The sequence below is a fragment of the Salmo salar genome, chromosome 12 (assembly GCF_965601325.2).
Source record: "Salmo salar chromosome 12, fSalSal1, whole genome shotgun sequence".
NCBI classification, from domain to species: Eukaryota; Metazoa; Chordata; class Actinopteri; order Salmoniformes; family Salmonidae; genus Salmo; species Salmo salar.
In genome coordinates, this window is record NC_138302.1 from 7,023,844 (window position 1) to 7,042,253 (window position 18,410).

Here is an 18,410-nt window from a genome sequence, read left to right on the forward strand (position 1 = left end):
TTCAAAATGTAACAAGTACTTTTGGGTGTCAGGGAAACTGTATACATTTATTTTCTTTAGGAATGTAGTGAAGTAAAAGTAGTCAAAAACAGAAATAGTAAAGTAAAGCACACATACCAACAACAAAAAACTACTTAAATAGTACTTTAAAGTATTTTTACTTAAGTACTTTACACCACTGATCGTTTGCCATATTAAACAAAGTAATGGAGATTTTTCCAATCTGCGTTAGCCACTCCAGTCATTAGATGGCGATGTGAGTCTTTCAAACGCGTGACGTTTAATCTAGTGGACTGGACGGGAGGTTTCTTCAAAAGGCTACTGATTCAACCACTTCGGTGGTTTGCGAGCGAACATAAAACCGACTCATTGAAGCGAATTAATAGGTATATTAATCTCAGTGTGTTGAATGTAATTCTGTTTATTATCTATCGACCAGTCAATTTAAACGTGACGTATAATCTAGTGGAAGGGACGGGCAGCTTTTTCAACAGCAACAACGGCTACTGATTCAACCTTCTCGGTGGTTTTGCTAGCGAAACAGTGAGGCTAGTTAGACCACTAATATGTATATTAATGTCACTGTGTTGAACATAATTCTGTTTACGTATCTAAATGATCACATTTGTTCAATTGATACTGCAAAAGGCTAATGCTAACTAGCTAGCTAACAAACCCGGCCATGAGTTTACTAAATTACCCCCCTCTGCTAAAGAAGAGGAGAAATGCTGGGCGGAGAAAGAAGCTCTGGGGCTGAACATTGCCGTAAAAGGGGAAGAGGAGGATATTACAGTGAAATAACCTTTTGTAGTGAAAGCAGAATGAATAATGGAGAAGCAGACTGAATAAACGATTAACACCAGTGAGTGTTGTCGTAAAAACAGGTGCACAAACTATGCAGTTGTTGAACTAGGCTAATGTTAGCTCTTGATAACTCTTGGCAGCATTCTGTCTTCTCCCTACAGTTCTCAACAGTTACCTTCGCCCACGACTGCGTGATGTGAACTACAATCACGTGCTGTATTTTAACGTTAAGAAAGGTTAATCGCTTGCAATAAGTATTTCGAATCATATATCCCTTATCTTAAATCAGCGAGAAAGAATCCTTCAAATAGAAAATATACACTTTCTGTAGCAGTTACAGATCCATACAGCTACGGTGCCTTCATCCTACTAAACTACACTGTAGCAGTTACAGATCCATACAGCTATGGGGCCTCCATCCTACTAAACTACACTAGCAGTTACAGATCCATACAGCCATGGTGCCTCCATCCAACTAAATTACACTGTAGCAGTTACAGATCCATACAGCTATGGAGCCTCCATCCTACTAAACTACACTAGCAGTTACAGATCCATACAGCTATGGGGCCTCCATCCTACTAAATTACACTGTAGCAGTTACAGATCCATACAGCTATGGTGCCTCCATCCTACTAAATTACACTGTAGCAGTTACAGATCCATACAGCTATGGAGCCTCCATCCTACTAAACTACACTGTAGCAGTAACAGATCCATACAGCTATGGAGCCTCCATCCTACTAAACTACACTGTAGCAGTTACAGATCCATACAGCTATGGAGCCTCCATCCTACTAAACTACACTGTAGCAGTTACAGATCCATACAGCTATGGAGCCTCCATCCTACTAAACTACACTAGCAGTTACAGATCCATACAGCAATGGGGCCTCCATCCTACTAAACTACACTGTAGCAGTTACAGATCCATACAGCTACGGAGCCTCCATCCTACTAAACTACACTGTAGCAGTTACAGATCCATACAGCTATGGGGCCCCCACCCTACTAAACTACACTGTAGCAGTTACAGATCCATACAGCTATGGAGCCTCCATCCTTCTAAACTACACCAAAGCCACTCTTCCCGTTACACTTATATACACTACCGGTCAAAGGTTTGCACACACCTACTCATTCAAGGGATTTTTCTTTATTTTTACTATTTTCTACATTGTATAATAGTGAAGACATCAAAACAATGAAATAACACATATGGAATCATGTAGTAACCAAAAAAAGTGTTAAACAAATCAAAATATGTTTTATATTTGAGATTCTTCAAAGTAGCCACCCTTTGCCTTGATGACAGCTTTGCACATTTTTGGCATTCTCTCAACCAGCTTAATGAGGTAGTCACCTGGAATACATTTCAATTAACAGGTGTGACTTCTTCAAAGTTAATTTGTGGAATTTCTTTCCTTAATGCGTTTGAGCCAATCAGTTGTGTTGTGACACGGTAGGGGGGTATACAGAAGATGCCCTATTTGGTAAAAGTCCATATTATGGCAAGAACAACTCAAATAAGCAAAGAGAAATGACAGTCCATCATTACTTTAAGATATGAAGGTCAGTCAATCTGGATAATGTCAAGAACTTTGAAAGTTTCTTCAAGTGCAGTCGCAAAAACCATCAGGCGCTATGATGAAACTGTCTCTCATGAGGACCGCCACAGGAATGGAAGACCCAGAGTTACCAGCCTCAGAAATTGCAGCCCAAATAAATGCTTCACAAAGTTCAAGTAACAGACACATCTCGACATCAACTGTTCAGAGGTGACCGTGTAAATCAGGCCATCATGGTTGAATTGCTGCAAAGAAACCACTACTAAAAGACAGCAATAATAAGAAGAGACTTGCTTGGGCCAAGAAACATGGGCAATGGACATTAGACCGGTGTCCTTTGGTCTGGAGTCCAAATTGGAGATATTTGGTTCCAACCGCCGTGTCTTTGTGAGACGCGGTGTGGGTGAACGGATGATCTCTGCATGTGTATTTCCCACTGTAAAGAATGGAGGAGGAGGTGTTATGGGGTTGGGGTGCTTTGCTGGTGACACTGTCAGTGATTTATTTAGAATTCAAGGCACACTTAACCAGCATGGCGTCCACAGCATTGTGCAGTGGTACGCCATCCCGTCTGGTTTAGGCTTAGTGGGACTATCATTTGTTTTTCAACAGGACAATGACCCAAAACACCTCCAGGCTGTGTAAGGGCTATTTTACCAAGAAGGAGAGTGATAGAGTGCTGCATCAGATGACCTGGCCTCCACAATTCCCCGACCTCAACCAAATTGAGATGGTTTGGGATGAGTTGGATCACAGTGTGAAGGAAAAGCAGCCAACAAGTGCTCAGCATATTTACCTTTATTTAGCATATTCCTTCAAGACTGTTGGAAAATAATTCCAGGTGAAGCTGTTTGACAGAATGCCAAGAGTGTGAAAAGCTGTCATCAAGGCAAAGGGTGTCTATTTGAAGAATCTCAAATATAAAATAGATTTAGATTTGTTGAACAATGTTTCTACAATGTAGAAAACTGTAAAAAAGAAAAACCCTTGAATGAGTCGGTGTTCTAAAACTTTTGACTGGTAGTATATATATATATTTAATAAACAACAGTAATATACAACACGGAACAGCCAGAGGGATTACATAAATACAAAATTACAAAGAGGAAAAATAATAACAAATCCGCATATCAAACACAGACATGTAGCCAATAAATTTGGGACATTTTGTTTTGCATACGTTTGAATGATTCTAAATCATTTTCCAAATCAGTAAAATAAATACCCTTTTTCATCATGTTGATTTGTGTATTACATTTTTTCCTAGTAAAATAAGGAGATTGTTGGTTAAGGGCTTGTGAGTAAGCGTTTCACGGTAAGGTCTACACCTGTTGTATTCGGCGCATGTGACAAATAAGATGTAATTTGATGTAGTTGATAATTGTGTTGCCCACTCCAGTCAGCAGATGGCGATGTGAGTATTTCAGGTGATTCTTCTTGCGTGACGTATAATCTAGTGGACGGTACCGCTGTCGACTACTGAAGCAGCCACATCGGTAGCTTGCTAGCCGACATTAAACCGAATAATTGAAGCTACTTTGACTATTTTGGGTATATTAATCGGTGTTTTAGACACAATGATTTTTACGTATATAGTAGTTAACTTAATGTACTTGTTCAATTTACGAATTTGTTTAGATTGATTTGATTCTGAGCCTAGCGCTAGGCTAGTTGCTAATGCTAACTAGCTAGCTAACGTCCCTCACCATGAGCTCACTAAGCTACTCTCCCCTTGCTAAAGAAGAGGAGGTCTGCTGGACGGAGAAAGAAGCTCTGGAGCTGAACATTGTCGTAAAAGAAGAAGAGGAGAATATTACAGTGAAAGAAGAGGAAGAAGCTTTCAGAATAAAACAGGAGGAAGAGGAGGCTATCACATTGAAAGAAGAAGAGGAGGATGTGAAAGAAGAGAAAAAACAGTTTGTAGTGAAAGAGGAAGAGGGGATAGAGGCTGTCATGGTGGAAGAGGAGGAGGTAGAAGCATTCAGAATGAAAAAGGAGGAAGAGGAGGTTGTTATAGTGAAAAAAGAGAAAGAACCTTTTGGAGTGAAAGAGGAAGAGGAGGGGGTAGAAGCATTCAGAATAGAAGAGGAGGCTATCACATTGAAAGAAGAAGAGGATGTTCCAGAGGAGGAGGCTGTTATAGTGAAACAAGAGAAAGAACCTTCTGTAGAGGAAGAGGGGATAGAGGCTGTCACAGTGGAAGAGGAGGTAGAAGCTTTGATAATGAAAAAGGAGGAAGAGGAGGCTGTTATAGTGAAAAAAGAGGAAGGACCTTTTAGAGAGGAAGAGGACGATATCTCAATGAAGGTAAAGGAGGAAGATGTTTTGGGAGTGAAAGAGGAGGAAGGAGAGGAAGAGGAGACTGAAGATCTGATTAACACCAGTGAGTATTGTCTTAAAAACAGGCATAGACTCCGCACTGTCTACACATGAATAGGTTGTCCATACTATAGGAATTGTTAAAGGGCCAATCTGCGATTGGTACATGGACTTTTACATGAATAATATTTAAGCCTAGCTCTCAAAAACCCTTCTATGTATGTAGGGTTTTCAGATATTACGTTCACCCACATTTGGCTCCAAGTAAACTACAATTCCGACGCTGTGTTCCAACAGTTTTAGAAACATGCTGATATGCCCGTTATAGTTCATGTCAGCGACAAAGATTCTTTGAAATAGAAAAGAGACTTACTGTAGCAGTTTTGCACGGACCCAAACACTGTGTATGGCTCCAATTGATGAACTTAACTTCCTCCCCAGCCAGCTTACACACAGGTGTTCGGAGCCTGCTAAATATTCAAATCAAGCTTTATTTATACAGCACATTTCAGACATGGAATGCAAAGCAATGTCTTTCACAGGAAGTAAATAAATAAAAACAATGAAAATAAAACTGGAATATTTACTACAAAACACATAAGGGGATATACAATTAAAGAACAACAATACAAACTGAAACCTTTACCACACAACACATATGATAAAAAAAACTGAAGAACAACAATACAAACTGAAACCTTTACCACACAACACATATGATAAAAAAAACTGAAGAACAACAATACAAACTGAAACCTTTACCACACAACACATATGATAAAAAAAACTGAAGAACAACAATACAAACTGAAACCTTTACCACACAACACATATGATAAAAAAAACTGAAGAATAACAATAAAACTGTGTAAAAAGCAACCTGAGGAAAAGCACTGCCCTAACGGTGTTGTAAGATCTCTTTTAAATATGTCCACCGTTTCAGCCCCCCTCAGGTTCTCTGGCAGGCTATTCCAGAGGCTGGGGGAATATTAGGCTACCTGCTGGGGCGGCAGGTAGCCTAGTGGTTAGAGTATTGGACTCGTAACCGGAAGGTTGCTAGATTGAATCCCCGAGCTGACAAGGTAAAAATCTGTCGTTCTGCCCCTGAACAAGGCACTGTTTCTAGGCCGTCATTGAAAATAAGAATTTGTTCTTAACTGACTTGCCTAGTTAAATAAAGTTAAAATGAAATTAAGAAATAAATACAATTAACTGAAGGCTACCTCTCCATGCCTCTTGGTCCTAGGCTTTTGGATAGTTAAAAGGCCAGAGGACCTCACAGCCTGTGAGTTTTAGAATTAATAAAAAAATTATTCTATTGGTTTTTAAATCAATCCACGATTGTGCACCTCAATACATGTCAGACATGCTTTTAAGTGATGTACCCAGTAGGTCCCTCAGGTCCTCTGGCCTTTTCACTATCCCAAAGCATAGGACCAAGAGGCATGGAGAGGTAGCCTTTAGTTAAATGTATTTATTTTTTAATTTCATTTTAACTTTATTTAACTAGGCAAGTCAGTTAAGAACAAATTCTTATTTTCAATGACGGCCTAGAAACAGTTCAGGGGCAGAACGAAAGATTTTTACCTTGTCAGCTCGGGGATTCGATCTTGCAACCTTCCGGTTACAAGTCCAACGCTCTAACCACTAGGCTACCTACAGTGCAGAGACCTTAAAACCAGTGTAGCGTATGTTCTCTGTCTGGTCTTGGTCCGATCCCGTGATGCAGCATTCTGTATGTTTTTCAGTTGACCAATAGCTTTCTTGGGTAGACCAGACATGAGAGCATTCCAGTAGTCAAGCCTGCTTGTAATAAAAGCATGGATGAGTCTCTCTGTAACAGCCTGAGAGAAAAACGGCCGAACATGTTCCTCAGTTGGTAAAAAGCTTTTGTCACATTCTAAATGTGTGAAAAGAAATTTAGTTCAGAATCTAAAATAACACCTAGGTTTTTTTTACCTGGTGTTTTATCGTTATTGCCCGTGAATGAAAATGTGTGGCCAGAATCTCTCTCTCTGCTTTGACTCCAACAATAAGTACTTTGGCCTTGTCTTGATTTAGCAGGAGGAAGTTGTGAGCCATCCAAGTATTTAAATCTAGTGATACAGGCTAATAATTTATCTGTGGAGCTAAAATCTTCTGGTCACACAGAAATGTAAAGATGTGTATCGTCTGCGAAGCAGCGAAAATCAATGCTGTGCTTTCTAAGAACTCTGCCAAGGGGTAACATACAGGGCCTTTGGAAAGTATTCAGACCCTTTGACTTTTTCCACTTTTTCTGTACATTACAGCCTTATTCTAAAATTGATTAAAAAAATACAAGATCCTCAGCCATCTTTTTTATTTAACCCTTTATTTTACCAGGTAAATTGAGTGAGAACACATTCTCATTAACAGCAACAACCTGGGGAATAGTTACAGGAGGGATGTATGAGCCAATTGTAAACTGGGGATGATTAGGTGACCTTGATGGTATGAGGGCCAGATTGGGAATTCAGCCAGGACACTGGGGTTAACACCCCTACCCTTATTATAAGTGCAATTGGATCTTTAGTGACCACAGAGAGTCAGGACACCCGTTTAACATCCCATCCATAAGACTGCACCCTACACAGGGCAATGCCCCAAATCACTGCCCTGGGGCATTGGGATATTTTTTAGACCAGAGGAAATGGTGCCTCCTACTGGCCCTCCAACACCACTTCCAGCAGCATCTGGTCTCCCTTCCAGGGATCAACCAGGACCAACCCTGCTTAGCTTCAGAAGCAGCCAGCAGTGGGATGCAGGGTGGTATGCTGCTGACCTAACAATACCCCATAATGGCAAAGCAAAAACAGCTTTTTAGAAAACTGAAATACCTTATTTACATAAGTATTCAGACCCTTCGCTATGAGACTAGAAATTGAGCTCAGGTGCATCCTGTTTCCATTGATCATCCTTGAGATGTTTCTACAACTTGGAGTCCACCTGTGGTAAATTCAATTGATTGGACATGATTTGTAAAGGCACACACCTGTCTATATAAGGTCCCACAGTTGACAGTGCATGTCAGAGCAAAAAACAAGCTATGAGGTCGAAGGAATTGTCCGTAGAGGTCTGAGACAGGACTGTGTCGAGGCACAGATCTGGGGAAGGGTACCAAAACATTTCTGTAGCATTGAATGTCCCTAAGAACCCAGTGGCCTCCATCATTCTTAAATGGAAGAAGTTTGAAACAAACAAGACTCTTCCTAGAGCTGGCTGTCCGGACAAACTGAGCAATCATGGGAGAAGGGCCTTGGTCAGGGAGGTGACCAAGTACCTGATGGTCACTCTGACAGAGCTCCAGAGTTCCTCTGTGGAGATGGGAGATCCTTCCAGAAGTACAACCATCAGTGCAGCACTCCACCAATCAGGCCTTTATGGTAGAGTGGTCAGACGGAAGCCACTCCTCAGTAAAAGGCACATGACAGCCCGCTTGGAGTTTGCCAAAAGGCACCTAATGACTCTGACTCTGACCATGAGAAACAAGAAACCAGGCATCATCCCTACGGTGAAGCATGGCGGTGTCAGCATCATGCTGTGGGGATGTTTTTCAGCGGCAAGGACTGGGAGACTAGTCAGGATCAAGGGAAAGATAAATGGAGCAAAGTACAGAGAGATCCTTGATGAAAACCTTCTCCAGAGCTTTCAGGACCTCATACTGGGGCGAAGGTTCCCCTTCCAACAGGACAACGACCCTAATCACACAGCCAAGACAACGCAGAAGTGGCTTCAGGACAAGTCTCTGAATGTCCTTGAGTGGCCCAACCAGAGCCCAGACTTGAACCCGGTCAAACATCTCTGAAGAGACCTGAAAATAGGTGTGCAGCAACGCTCCCCATCCAACCTGACAGCTTGAGAGGATCTGCAGAGAACAATGGGAGAAACTCCCCAAATACAGGTGTGCCAAGCTTGTAGCGTCATACCCAAGAAGACTCGAGGCTGTAATCGATGCCAAAGGTGTTTCAACAAAGTACTGAGTAAAGGGTCTGAATACTTATGTAAATGTTATATTTCAGTTTTTTTATTTTTTTATAAATTAGATAACATTTCTAAAAACCTGTTTTTGCTTTGTCATTATGGGGTATTGTGTGTAGATTGATGAGGGGAAAAAAGCAATTTAATCAATTTTAGAATAAAGCTGTAACGTAACAAAATGTGAAAAAAAGTCAAGGGGTCTGAATACTTTCCGAAGGCCCTGTATATAAAAATAGCTAATTAGCACAGGTGGTGGCCTATGTATATACAGTCGTGGCCAAAAGTTGAGAATGACACAATATCAATTTTCACAAAGTTTGCTGCCTCAGTTTGTATGATGGCAATTTGCATATACTCCAGAATGTTATGAAGAGTAATCAGATGAATTGCAATTAATTGCAAAGTCTCTCTTTGCCATGCAAATGAACTGAATCTCAAAAAAAAAACATTTCCACTGCATTTCAGCCCTGCCACAAAAGGACCAGCTGACATCATGTCAGTGATTCTCTCGTTAACACAGGTGTGAGTGTTGACGAGGACAAGGCTGGAGATCACTCTGTCATGCTGATTGAGTTTGAATAACAGACTGGAAGCTTCAAAAGGAGGGTGGTGCTTGGAATCATTGTTCTTCCTCAGTCAATCATGGTTACCTGCAAGGAAACACGTGCCGTCATCATTGCTTTGCACAAAAAGGGCTTCACAGGCAAGGATATTGCTGCCAGTAAGATTGCACCTAAATCAACCATTTATCGGATCATCAAGAACTTCACGGAGAGCGGTTCAATTGTTGTGAAGAAGGCTTCAGGGCGCCCAAAAAAGTCCAGCAAGCGCCAGGACCGTCTCCTAAAGTTGATTCAGCTGCGGGATCGGGGCACCACCAGTACAGAGCTTGCTCAGGAATGGCAGCAGGCAGGTGTGAGTGCATCTGCACGCACAGTAAGGCAAATACTTTTGGAGGATGGCCTGGTGTCAAGAAGGGCAGCAAAGAAGCCACTTCTCTCCAGGAAAAACATCAGGGACAGACTGATATTCTGCAAAAGGTACAGGGATTGGACTGCTGAGGACTGGGGTCAAGTCCGGAGAAGACAAGGTGAGCGCTACCATCAGTCCTGTGTCATGCCAACAGTAAAGCATCCTGAGACCATTCATGTGTGGGGTTGCTTTTCAGCCAAGGGAGTGGGCTCACTCACAATTTTGCCTAAGAACACAGCCATGAATAAAGAATGGTACCAACACATCCTCCGAGAGCAACGTCTCCCAACCATCCAGGAACAGTTTGGTAACGAACAATGCCTTTTCCAGCATGATGGAGCACCTTGCCATAAGGAAAAAGTGATAACTAAATGGCCCGGGGAACAAAACATTGATGTTTTGGGTCCATGGCCAGGAAACATCCCAGACCTTAATCCCATTGAGAACTTGTGGTCAATCCGCAAGAGACGGGTGGACAAACAACCCACAAATTCTGACAAACTCCAAGCATTGATTATGCAAGAATTGACTGCCATCAGTCAGGATGTGGCCCAGAAGTTAATTGACAGCATGCCAGGGCGGGTGGCAGAGGTCTTGAAAAAGAAGGGTCAACACTGCAAATATTGACTCTTTGCATCAACTTCATGTAATTGTCAATAAAAGCCTTTGACACTTATGAAATGCTTGTAATTATACTTCAGTATTCCATAGTAACATCTGACAAAAATATCTAAAGACACTGAAGCAGCAAACTTTGTGAAAATTAATATTTGTGTCATTCTCAAAACTTTTGGCCACGACTGTACATTAAAAATATATATATATATATATATTTCACCTTTATTTAACCAAGTAGGCCAGTTGAGAACAAGTTCTCATTTACAACTGCGACCTGGCCAAGATAAAGCAAAGCAGTGTGACACAAACAACAACACAGAGTTCCACATGGAATAAACAAACATACAGTCAATAACACAATAGAGAAAGTCTACATACATAGAATACACATAGAATAAACAAGCGTACAGTCAATAACGCAATAGAAAAAAAAGAAATCCTACATACAGTGTGTGCAAATGGAGTACGGAGGTAAGGCAATAAATAGGCCATAGTAGCAAAGTAATTATAATTTAGCAGATTAACACTGGAGTGATAGATGTGCAGATGATGATGTGCAAGTAGAAATACTGGTGTGCAAAAAAGTAAATAGAAACAATATGGGGATGAGGTCGGTAGTTGGATGGACTATTTACAGATGGACTATGTACAGCTGCAGCGATCGGTAAGCTGCTCAGATAGCTGATGCTTAAAGTTAGTGAGGGAGATCTAAGTCTCCAACTTCAGCGATTTTTGCAATTCGTTCCAGTCATTGGCAGCAGAGAACTGGAAGGAAAGGCGGCCAAAGGAGGTGTTGGCTTTGGGGATGACCAGTGAGATATACCTGCTGGAGCGCGTGCTACGGGTGGGTGTTGTTATGGTGACCAGTGAGCTGAGATAAGGCAGAGCTTTACCTAGCATATACTTATAGATGACCTGGAGCCTGTGGGTCTGGCGACGAATATGTAGCGAGGGCCAGGCGACGAGAGCATACAGGTCGCAGTGGTGGGTGGTATATGGGGCTTTGGTGACAAAACGGATGGCACTGTGATAGACTGCATCCAGTTTGCTGAGTAGAGTGTTGGAGGCTATTTTGTAAATGACATCGGCGAAGTCAAGGATCGGTAGGATAGTCAGTTTTACGAGGGTATGTTTGGCAGCATGTTTGAAGGAGGCTTTGTTGCGAAATAGGAAGACGATTCTAGATTTAATTTTGGATTTGAGATGTTTAATATGAGTCTGGAAGGAGAGTTTACAGTCTCGCCAGACACCGAGGTATTTGTAGTTGTCCACATATTCTAAGTCAGAACCGTCCAGAATAGTGATGCTAGTCGGGCGGGTGCGGGCAGCGATCGGTTGAAAAGCATGCATTTAGTTTTACTAGCGTTTAACAGCAGTTGGAGGCCACGGAAGGAGTGTTGTATGGCATTGAAGTTCGTTTGGAGGTTTGTTATCACAAAAATAGCTAATTAGCACAGGCGGTGGTCTATGCCTATAAAAATAGCTAATTAGCACAGGTGGTGTCTTACTGTAACTTGGACATATGGTCATGTTGGAACACTAACCATAACCCTATAAAAGTAAATCATAATTATTATTATTTTTTAACATTCTAGCCTTAGCATTTACTGGTAGAGATCATAACTTGGAAACATCTTTCAGTCTTTGGACGAGCTGCTCCACACAACAACCAGCTGTTTGGACGAGCTGCTCCACACAACAACCAGCTGTTTGGACGAGCTGCTCCACACAACAACCAGCTGTTTGGACGAGCTGCTCCACACAACAACCAGCTGTTTGGACGAGCTGCTCCACACAACAACCAGCTGTTTGGACGAGCTGCTCCACACAACAACCAGCTGTTTGGACGAGCTGCTCCACACAACAACCAGCTGTTTGGACGAGCTGCTCCACACAACAACCAGCTGTTTGGACGAGCTGCTCCACACAACAACCAGCTGTTTGGACGAGCTGCTCCACACAACAACCAGCTGTTTGAGAGCTGCTCCACACAACAACCAGCTGTTTGAGAGCTGCTCCACACAACAACCAGCTGTTTGAGAGCTGCTCCACACAACAACCAGCTGTTTGAGAGCTGCTCCACACAGAAACCAGCTGTTTGAGAGCTGCTCCACACAACAACCAGCTGTTTGAGAGCTGCTCCACACAACAACCAGCTGTTTGAGAGCTGCTCCACACAGAAACCAGCTGTTTGAGAGCTGCTCCACACAACAACCAGCTGTTTGAGAGCTGCTCCACACAGAAACCAGCTGTTTGAGAGCTGCTCCACACAACAACCAGCTGTTTGAGAGCTGCGCGCTCATTCAGTCGGACAGATTATCTGTGTGCAGCTCGTGTGATAAATAATCGACGAACGAACGGATTCGGGATTCCATCTGTTTTTAAATTATATAGCCTAGATAAAAAAGAAACAATTCCACTGACCCAACTGGACCTGACGGGGATGATGGACTGGCCCGGAGGGCAGGCAGCCCAGTATGTCGAGCCTGACACACACACACAGGGGAATTCCCATACCGTTGTTGCCTCTTCCAAAAGTTGGTTTATTTTTGGTCAATTGCACTGTTTGAATAAGCAGTAATATAAAAAATGGTGATCCAAAAACGAACACGACCAGCTAAAATGTCACTGGCACCCTTGCGACCAATTTAAAAATGTGTGTCGAACTGCCAAGTCAAAAGATTGCAAATGCGACTGTTTTGGTGGTCATATCGAACCCTGTAATGAACCCTACAGCTCTCGGTTAGCGTCGCCCATGGATGGCTCCGTCCGAACTACAATCCGGGAGCTGTATTTTAAGGTTTATAAATGTCAGTAATCATTGCTTGTGAAGAGGTTTTTGAAACAATAGAGAACTCCCATCATATCAGCGAGAAAGAATCTTTCAAAACCAACACTCCACCGGTAAATCAGATGCTATGTTTAATAGGCGCTAAAGGTAGTTAGCATCTATGACTAGACTAGGCCCCATGGATAAACACTAACTACTGCCTGTTGATGATAGTATCTTCTGACCTGGGGAGTGTTGTTAAGAGCCTTAATGCTCTGCTCATTAACATACAACCACTTGGGGTTCTGTTTTGGAAACATAAGGAACGGGGCTTTCATTTCAGCGAGAAAATAATATTAAAAAAATGTTTTACAGCGCTTGTTTTTATGGAAGACATAGGCTGCCACCTGTGCTGATTAGCTATTTATATATATTATTATGTTATTGTGTTAGTGTTCCGACATGTTAGGATCTCTACCAGTAAATACTAATGCTAGAATGTTTAAAAACACACATTTTGTTTCATTAACTTTTGTTTATTCAGGGAATTGACCAATTGAGACCAGTGTCTCATTTACAATGGTGCCCCGAGGACAAAAAAAACTCCTATCAATACAACAACAACAACAACAACAACAACAACAACAACAACAAGATAACGACAAGACAGCTATAAATACATTCCATCAGGTTATTACAACAAGTTATAATAATCAATTGAAACAATTGCACACCAGGGATTTCATTTACTGTTTTAAACTGCCCTGTCGGCACCAGGGAATCCAGGTGGAATTTGTTTTGTAAGGTATTCCATAACGGTGGTGCGTTAAAACTGAAGGCAGATTTACCAAACTTTGTGGAGACAAGCGGGACTTCAAGAGTTAACCAACCCTAAGAACGGGTTTGGTATCTCCATATTGTTATATTTCAACAAGGAAGTGAGGTATGTTGGAAGCTTGTGGAGCAGAGCTTTGTAAACAAGAATGGAGTAATGAAGAGATATACGGGACTTTAGTGAGGTCCAACCGACCTTCTGATACAGGATGCAGTGATGAGTATTAATACTGTCACCTGTAATAAAGTGAAGGGCACTTAGGTAGACGGCATCCATAGGTTTAAGAGTAGTATCTGCTGCATTCTGGTAAATGGTGCCACCATAGTCAAGAATGGCAGGAAAGTTGTCATCTGCTTCCTGCTCTTCGTGGAGAGGCCAAGATGTATTTCCAAAATGAAGAAGTCTACTTTACATTGGAGCTTTTTAACGAGCTTCATCAGTATGTTTTCTAGACTTTAGCTCTTTATCAATCCAAACGTCCAGATACTTCTAGAACCTGCTCGATGAGAGAAACCATCCAATGAGTGAATATGTAGCCCATCTGAGACATGTTTACTATCACTGTTGTGGTTGTCTCACCTAGCTACCTTAAGATGGATGCACTAACTGAGGGAAACTGTATTTACTATCACTGTTGTGGTTGTCTCACCTAGCTACCTTAAGATGGATGCACTAACTGAGGGAAACTGTATTTACTGTTGTGGTTGTCTCACCTAGCTATTAAGATGGATGCATTAACAAGTTGCTCTGAATAGTGACCATACTATTCCCTTAAAGCCACACAGTGTAAAATACATGGGTCATGTAAACAATAGAGCACATGCATCACATGCTAAGGGCACTTGACTGTAAGTCTCTCTGGATAAGAGCGTCTGCTAAATGACTAAAATGTACGTGGAGATTTCATTCAGGTCTCCCTGTTTTAACCACTCTGTTTGTCTTTGGCAGAAGACAGACCTGACTCAGAGGAACCGGAGACGTCTGAACCAGCGAGACGACACCACTGTTCCCAGTGTGGAAAGAGTTTTAACCATTTAGGGAATCTTAAAAACCATAAGAGAACACATGCAGAGAAGAAGTCTTACAACTGCTCTCAGTGTGGAATGAGTTTTACCCGGTTAGGTAACCTAAAATCGCATGAGAAAATACACACAGGAGATAAGCCTTACCAATGCTTCCAGTGTGGAAAGAGATTTATCGAGCCAGCACAACTGAAAGTTCATTGGAGAAAACACACAGGGGAAAAACCATTCCAATGCTCTCAGTGTGGAAATACATTTTCCCGATCAGGGGACCTGAAATCACATGAGAGAATACACACAGGGGAAAAGCCTTACCAGTGTTCCCATTGTGAAAAGAGTTTCAGTTGGTCAGGGCAACTGAAAGAGCATAAGAGAATACACACAGGAGAAAAGCCATTCCAATGCTTGCAGTGTGGAAAGAGTTTTACCCGGATAGGGAACATGAGAACACATGAGAGAATACACACAGGAGAGAAGCCGTTCCAATGCTCTCAGTGTGGAAAGAGTTTTACCCAATTAAGGAGCCTGAAAAGTCATGAGAGGACACACACAGGGGAGAAGCCTTTCCAGTGATCTCAGTGTGGAAATGGTTTTACCCGGTTATGGTACCTGAAAACACATGAGGTGATACACAAAAGGAGGGTAGCCTCACCTCTGCTCCCAGTGTGAAAGAGTTTTACCCAATTAAGGGTCCTGAAAGAGCATGAGAGAATACATACTCTTCATGTCACTACTCATTTTGGAAAAACATGTTCTGGCTTATGGTTTTGACTGAGAATTTGTGTTTTTGTCATGAAATCTAATTGTATATATTAAATCATACTCACAAATAGGTCAACATTTGTTTTTTATATTTGAGATTCTTCAATGTAGCCACACTTTGCCTTGATGACAGCTTTGCACACTCTTGGCATTCTCTCAACCAGCTTCACGAGGTAGTCTCCTGGAATGCATTTCAATTAACAGGTGTGCCTTGTTAAGTTCATTTGTGGAATTTCTTTCCTTAATGCAATTGAGCCAATCAGTTGTGTTGTGACAAGGTAGGGTTGGTACACAGAAGATAACCCTATTTGGTAAAAGACCAAGTTCATATTATGACAAGAACATCTCAAATAAGCAAAGTGAAACGACAGTCCATCATTACTTTAAGACGTGAAGGTCAGTCAATGCGGAAAATTTCAAGAACTTTGAAAGTTTCTTCAAGTGCAGTCGCAAAAACCATCAAGCGTTATGATGAAACTGGCTCTCATGAGGACCTCCACAGGGATGGAAGACCCAGAGTTACCTCTGCTGCAGAGGATAAGTTCATGACATTTAGCTGCACCTCAGATTGCAGCCCAAATAAATGTTTCACAGAGTTACCCAAGTATGTGTCACAGCATCATCGGACTGAGCTTGTTGTCATTGCAGGCAATTTCAACGCTGTGTGTTACAGGAAAGACATCCTCCCTCATGTGGTACCCTTCCTGCAGGCTCATCCTGACATGACCCTCCAGCATGACAATGCCACCAGCCATATACTGCACGTTCTGTGCGTGATTTCCTGCAAGACCGGAATATCAGTGTTCTGCCATGGCCAGTGAAGAGCCCGGATCTCAATCCCATTGAGCATGTCTGGGACCTGTTGGATCGGAGGGTGAGGGCTAGGGCCATTCCCCCCAGAAATGTCTGGGAACTTGTAGGTTTCTTGGTGGAAGAGTGGGGTAACATCTCACAGCAAGAATTCTCAAATCTGGTGCAGTCCATGAGGAGGAGATGCACTGCAGTACTTAATGTAGCTGGTGGTCACACTTGTTCAGTTTATGTCTCAGTTGTTGAATCTTGTTATGTTCATACAAATATTTACACATGTTAAGTTTGCTGAAAATGAATGCAGTTGACAGGGAGAGGACGTTTCTTTTTTAGCTGAGTTTATTTTACAATGTAGAAAATAGTAAAAATAAAGAGAAACCCTTGAATGAGTAGGTGTCCAAAGTTTTGACTGGTACTGTGTATATAAGCGTAACTCAGGAAGAGTAGCTGAAGTGTAGTTTAGTAGGATGGAGGCTCCATAGCTGTACGGATCTGTAACTGCTAGTGTAGTTTAGTAGGATGGAGGCTCCATAGCTGTATGGATCTGTAACTGCTACAGTGTAATTTAGTAGGATGGAGGCTCCGTAGCTGTATGGATCTGTAACTGCTACAGTGTAGTTTAGTAGGATGGAGGCTCCATAGCTGTATGGATCTGTAACTGCTACAGTGTAGTTTAGTTTAGTAGGATGGAGGCTCCGTAGCTGTATGGATCTGTAACTGCTACAGTGTAATTTAGTAAGATGGGGGCTCCGTAGCTGTATGGATCTGTAACTGCTACAGTGTAGTTTAGTAGGATGGAGGCTCCATAGCTGTATGGATCTGTAACTGCTAGTGTAGTTTAGTAGGATGGAGGCCCCATAGCTGTATGGATCTGTAACTGCTACAGTGTAGTTTAGTAGGATGGAGGATCCATAGCTGTATGGATCTGTAACTGCTACAGTGTAATTTAGTTGGATGAAGGCACCGTAGCTGTATGGATCTGTAACTGCTACAGAAAGTGTATATTTTCTATTTGAAGGATTCTTTCTCGCTGATTTAAGATAAGGGATATATGATTCGAAATACTTATTGCAAGCGATTAACCTTTCTTAACGTTAAAATACAGCACGTGATTGTAGTTCACATCACGCAGTCGTGGGCGAAGGTAACTGTTGAGAACTGTAGGGAGAAGACAGAATGCTGCCAAGAGTTATCAAGAGCTAACATTAGCCTAGTTCAACAACTGGATAGTTTGTGCACCTGTTTTTAAATAAACACTCACCGGTGTTAATCGGATCTTCAGTCTGCTCCTCCATTCCTTCCTCCTCTTTCACTCTGAAAAAGTCATCTTCCTCTTTTATTGAGATCTCTTCCTCTTTCATTTCAAAAGGTTCTTTCACTATAAAATCTTTCTCTTTATGAAAGCTTCTTCCTCTCCTTTCACTGTAGCATCATCCTTTTCTTCTTTTAATGTTTCAGATTTTTTTATTTTTTTAAAAAAATGAATTTCACTGAGGATCGTCCTCCCCTTTCTCCTCTGAGGAGCCTCCACTGATACATTCATACCTAGGCCTGATGTTACATCACACACGACCATACTGCCAGTCATATTGCAGACTTTACCTTATTACAAGTGTAATAGCTATCTGTCCTCATTCAATACGGCAAGAATCATTTATCTGTCCTCATTCAATACTGCAAGAGTCATTTAGCTGTCCTCATTCAATACTGCAAGAGTCATTTAGCTGTCCTCATTCAATACTGCAAGAGTCATTTAGCTGTCCTCATTCAATACTGCAAGAGTCATTTAGCTGTCCTCATTCAATACTGCAAGAGTCATTTAGCTGTCCTCATTCAATACTGCAAGAGTCATTTAGCTGTCCTCATTCAATACTGCAAGAATAATTTAGCTGTCATCAATCAATACTGCGAGAGTCATTTGACAGCAAGCA

The 18,410-nt window shown here is 41.8% G+C and overlaps 1 protein-coding gene across 1 annotated transcript; it reads left to right on the forward strand.

Moving 5' to 3' along the window:
• The first annotated feature begins 3,836 nt into the window (after positions 1-3,836).
• On the forward strand, positions 3,837-17,754 carry LOC106591074 (uncharacterized). Its single transcript, XM_014182265.3, has 2 exons — positions 3,837-4,755; positions 14,834-17,754. The coding sequence occupies exons 1-2, from the start codon at positions 4,080-4,082 to the stop codon at positions 15,478-15,480; spliced, it is 1,323 nt and encodes a 440-aa protein (XP_014037740.3). The 5' UTR covers positions 3,837-4,079; the 3' UTR covers positions 15,481-17,754.
• The last annotated feature ends 656 nt before the right edge of the window (positions 17,755-18,410 follow it).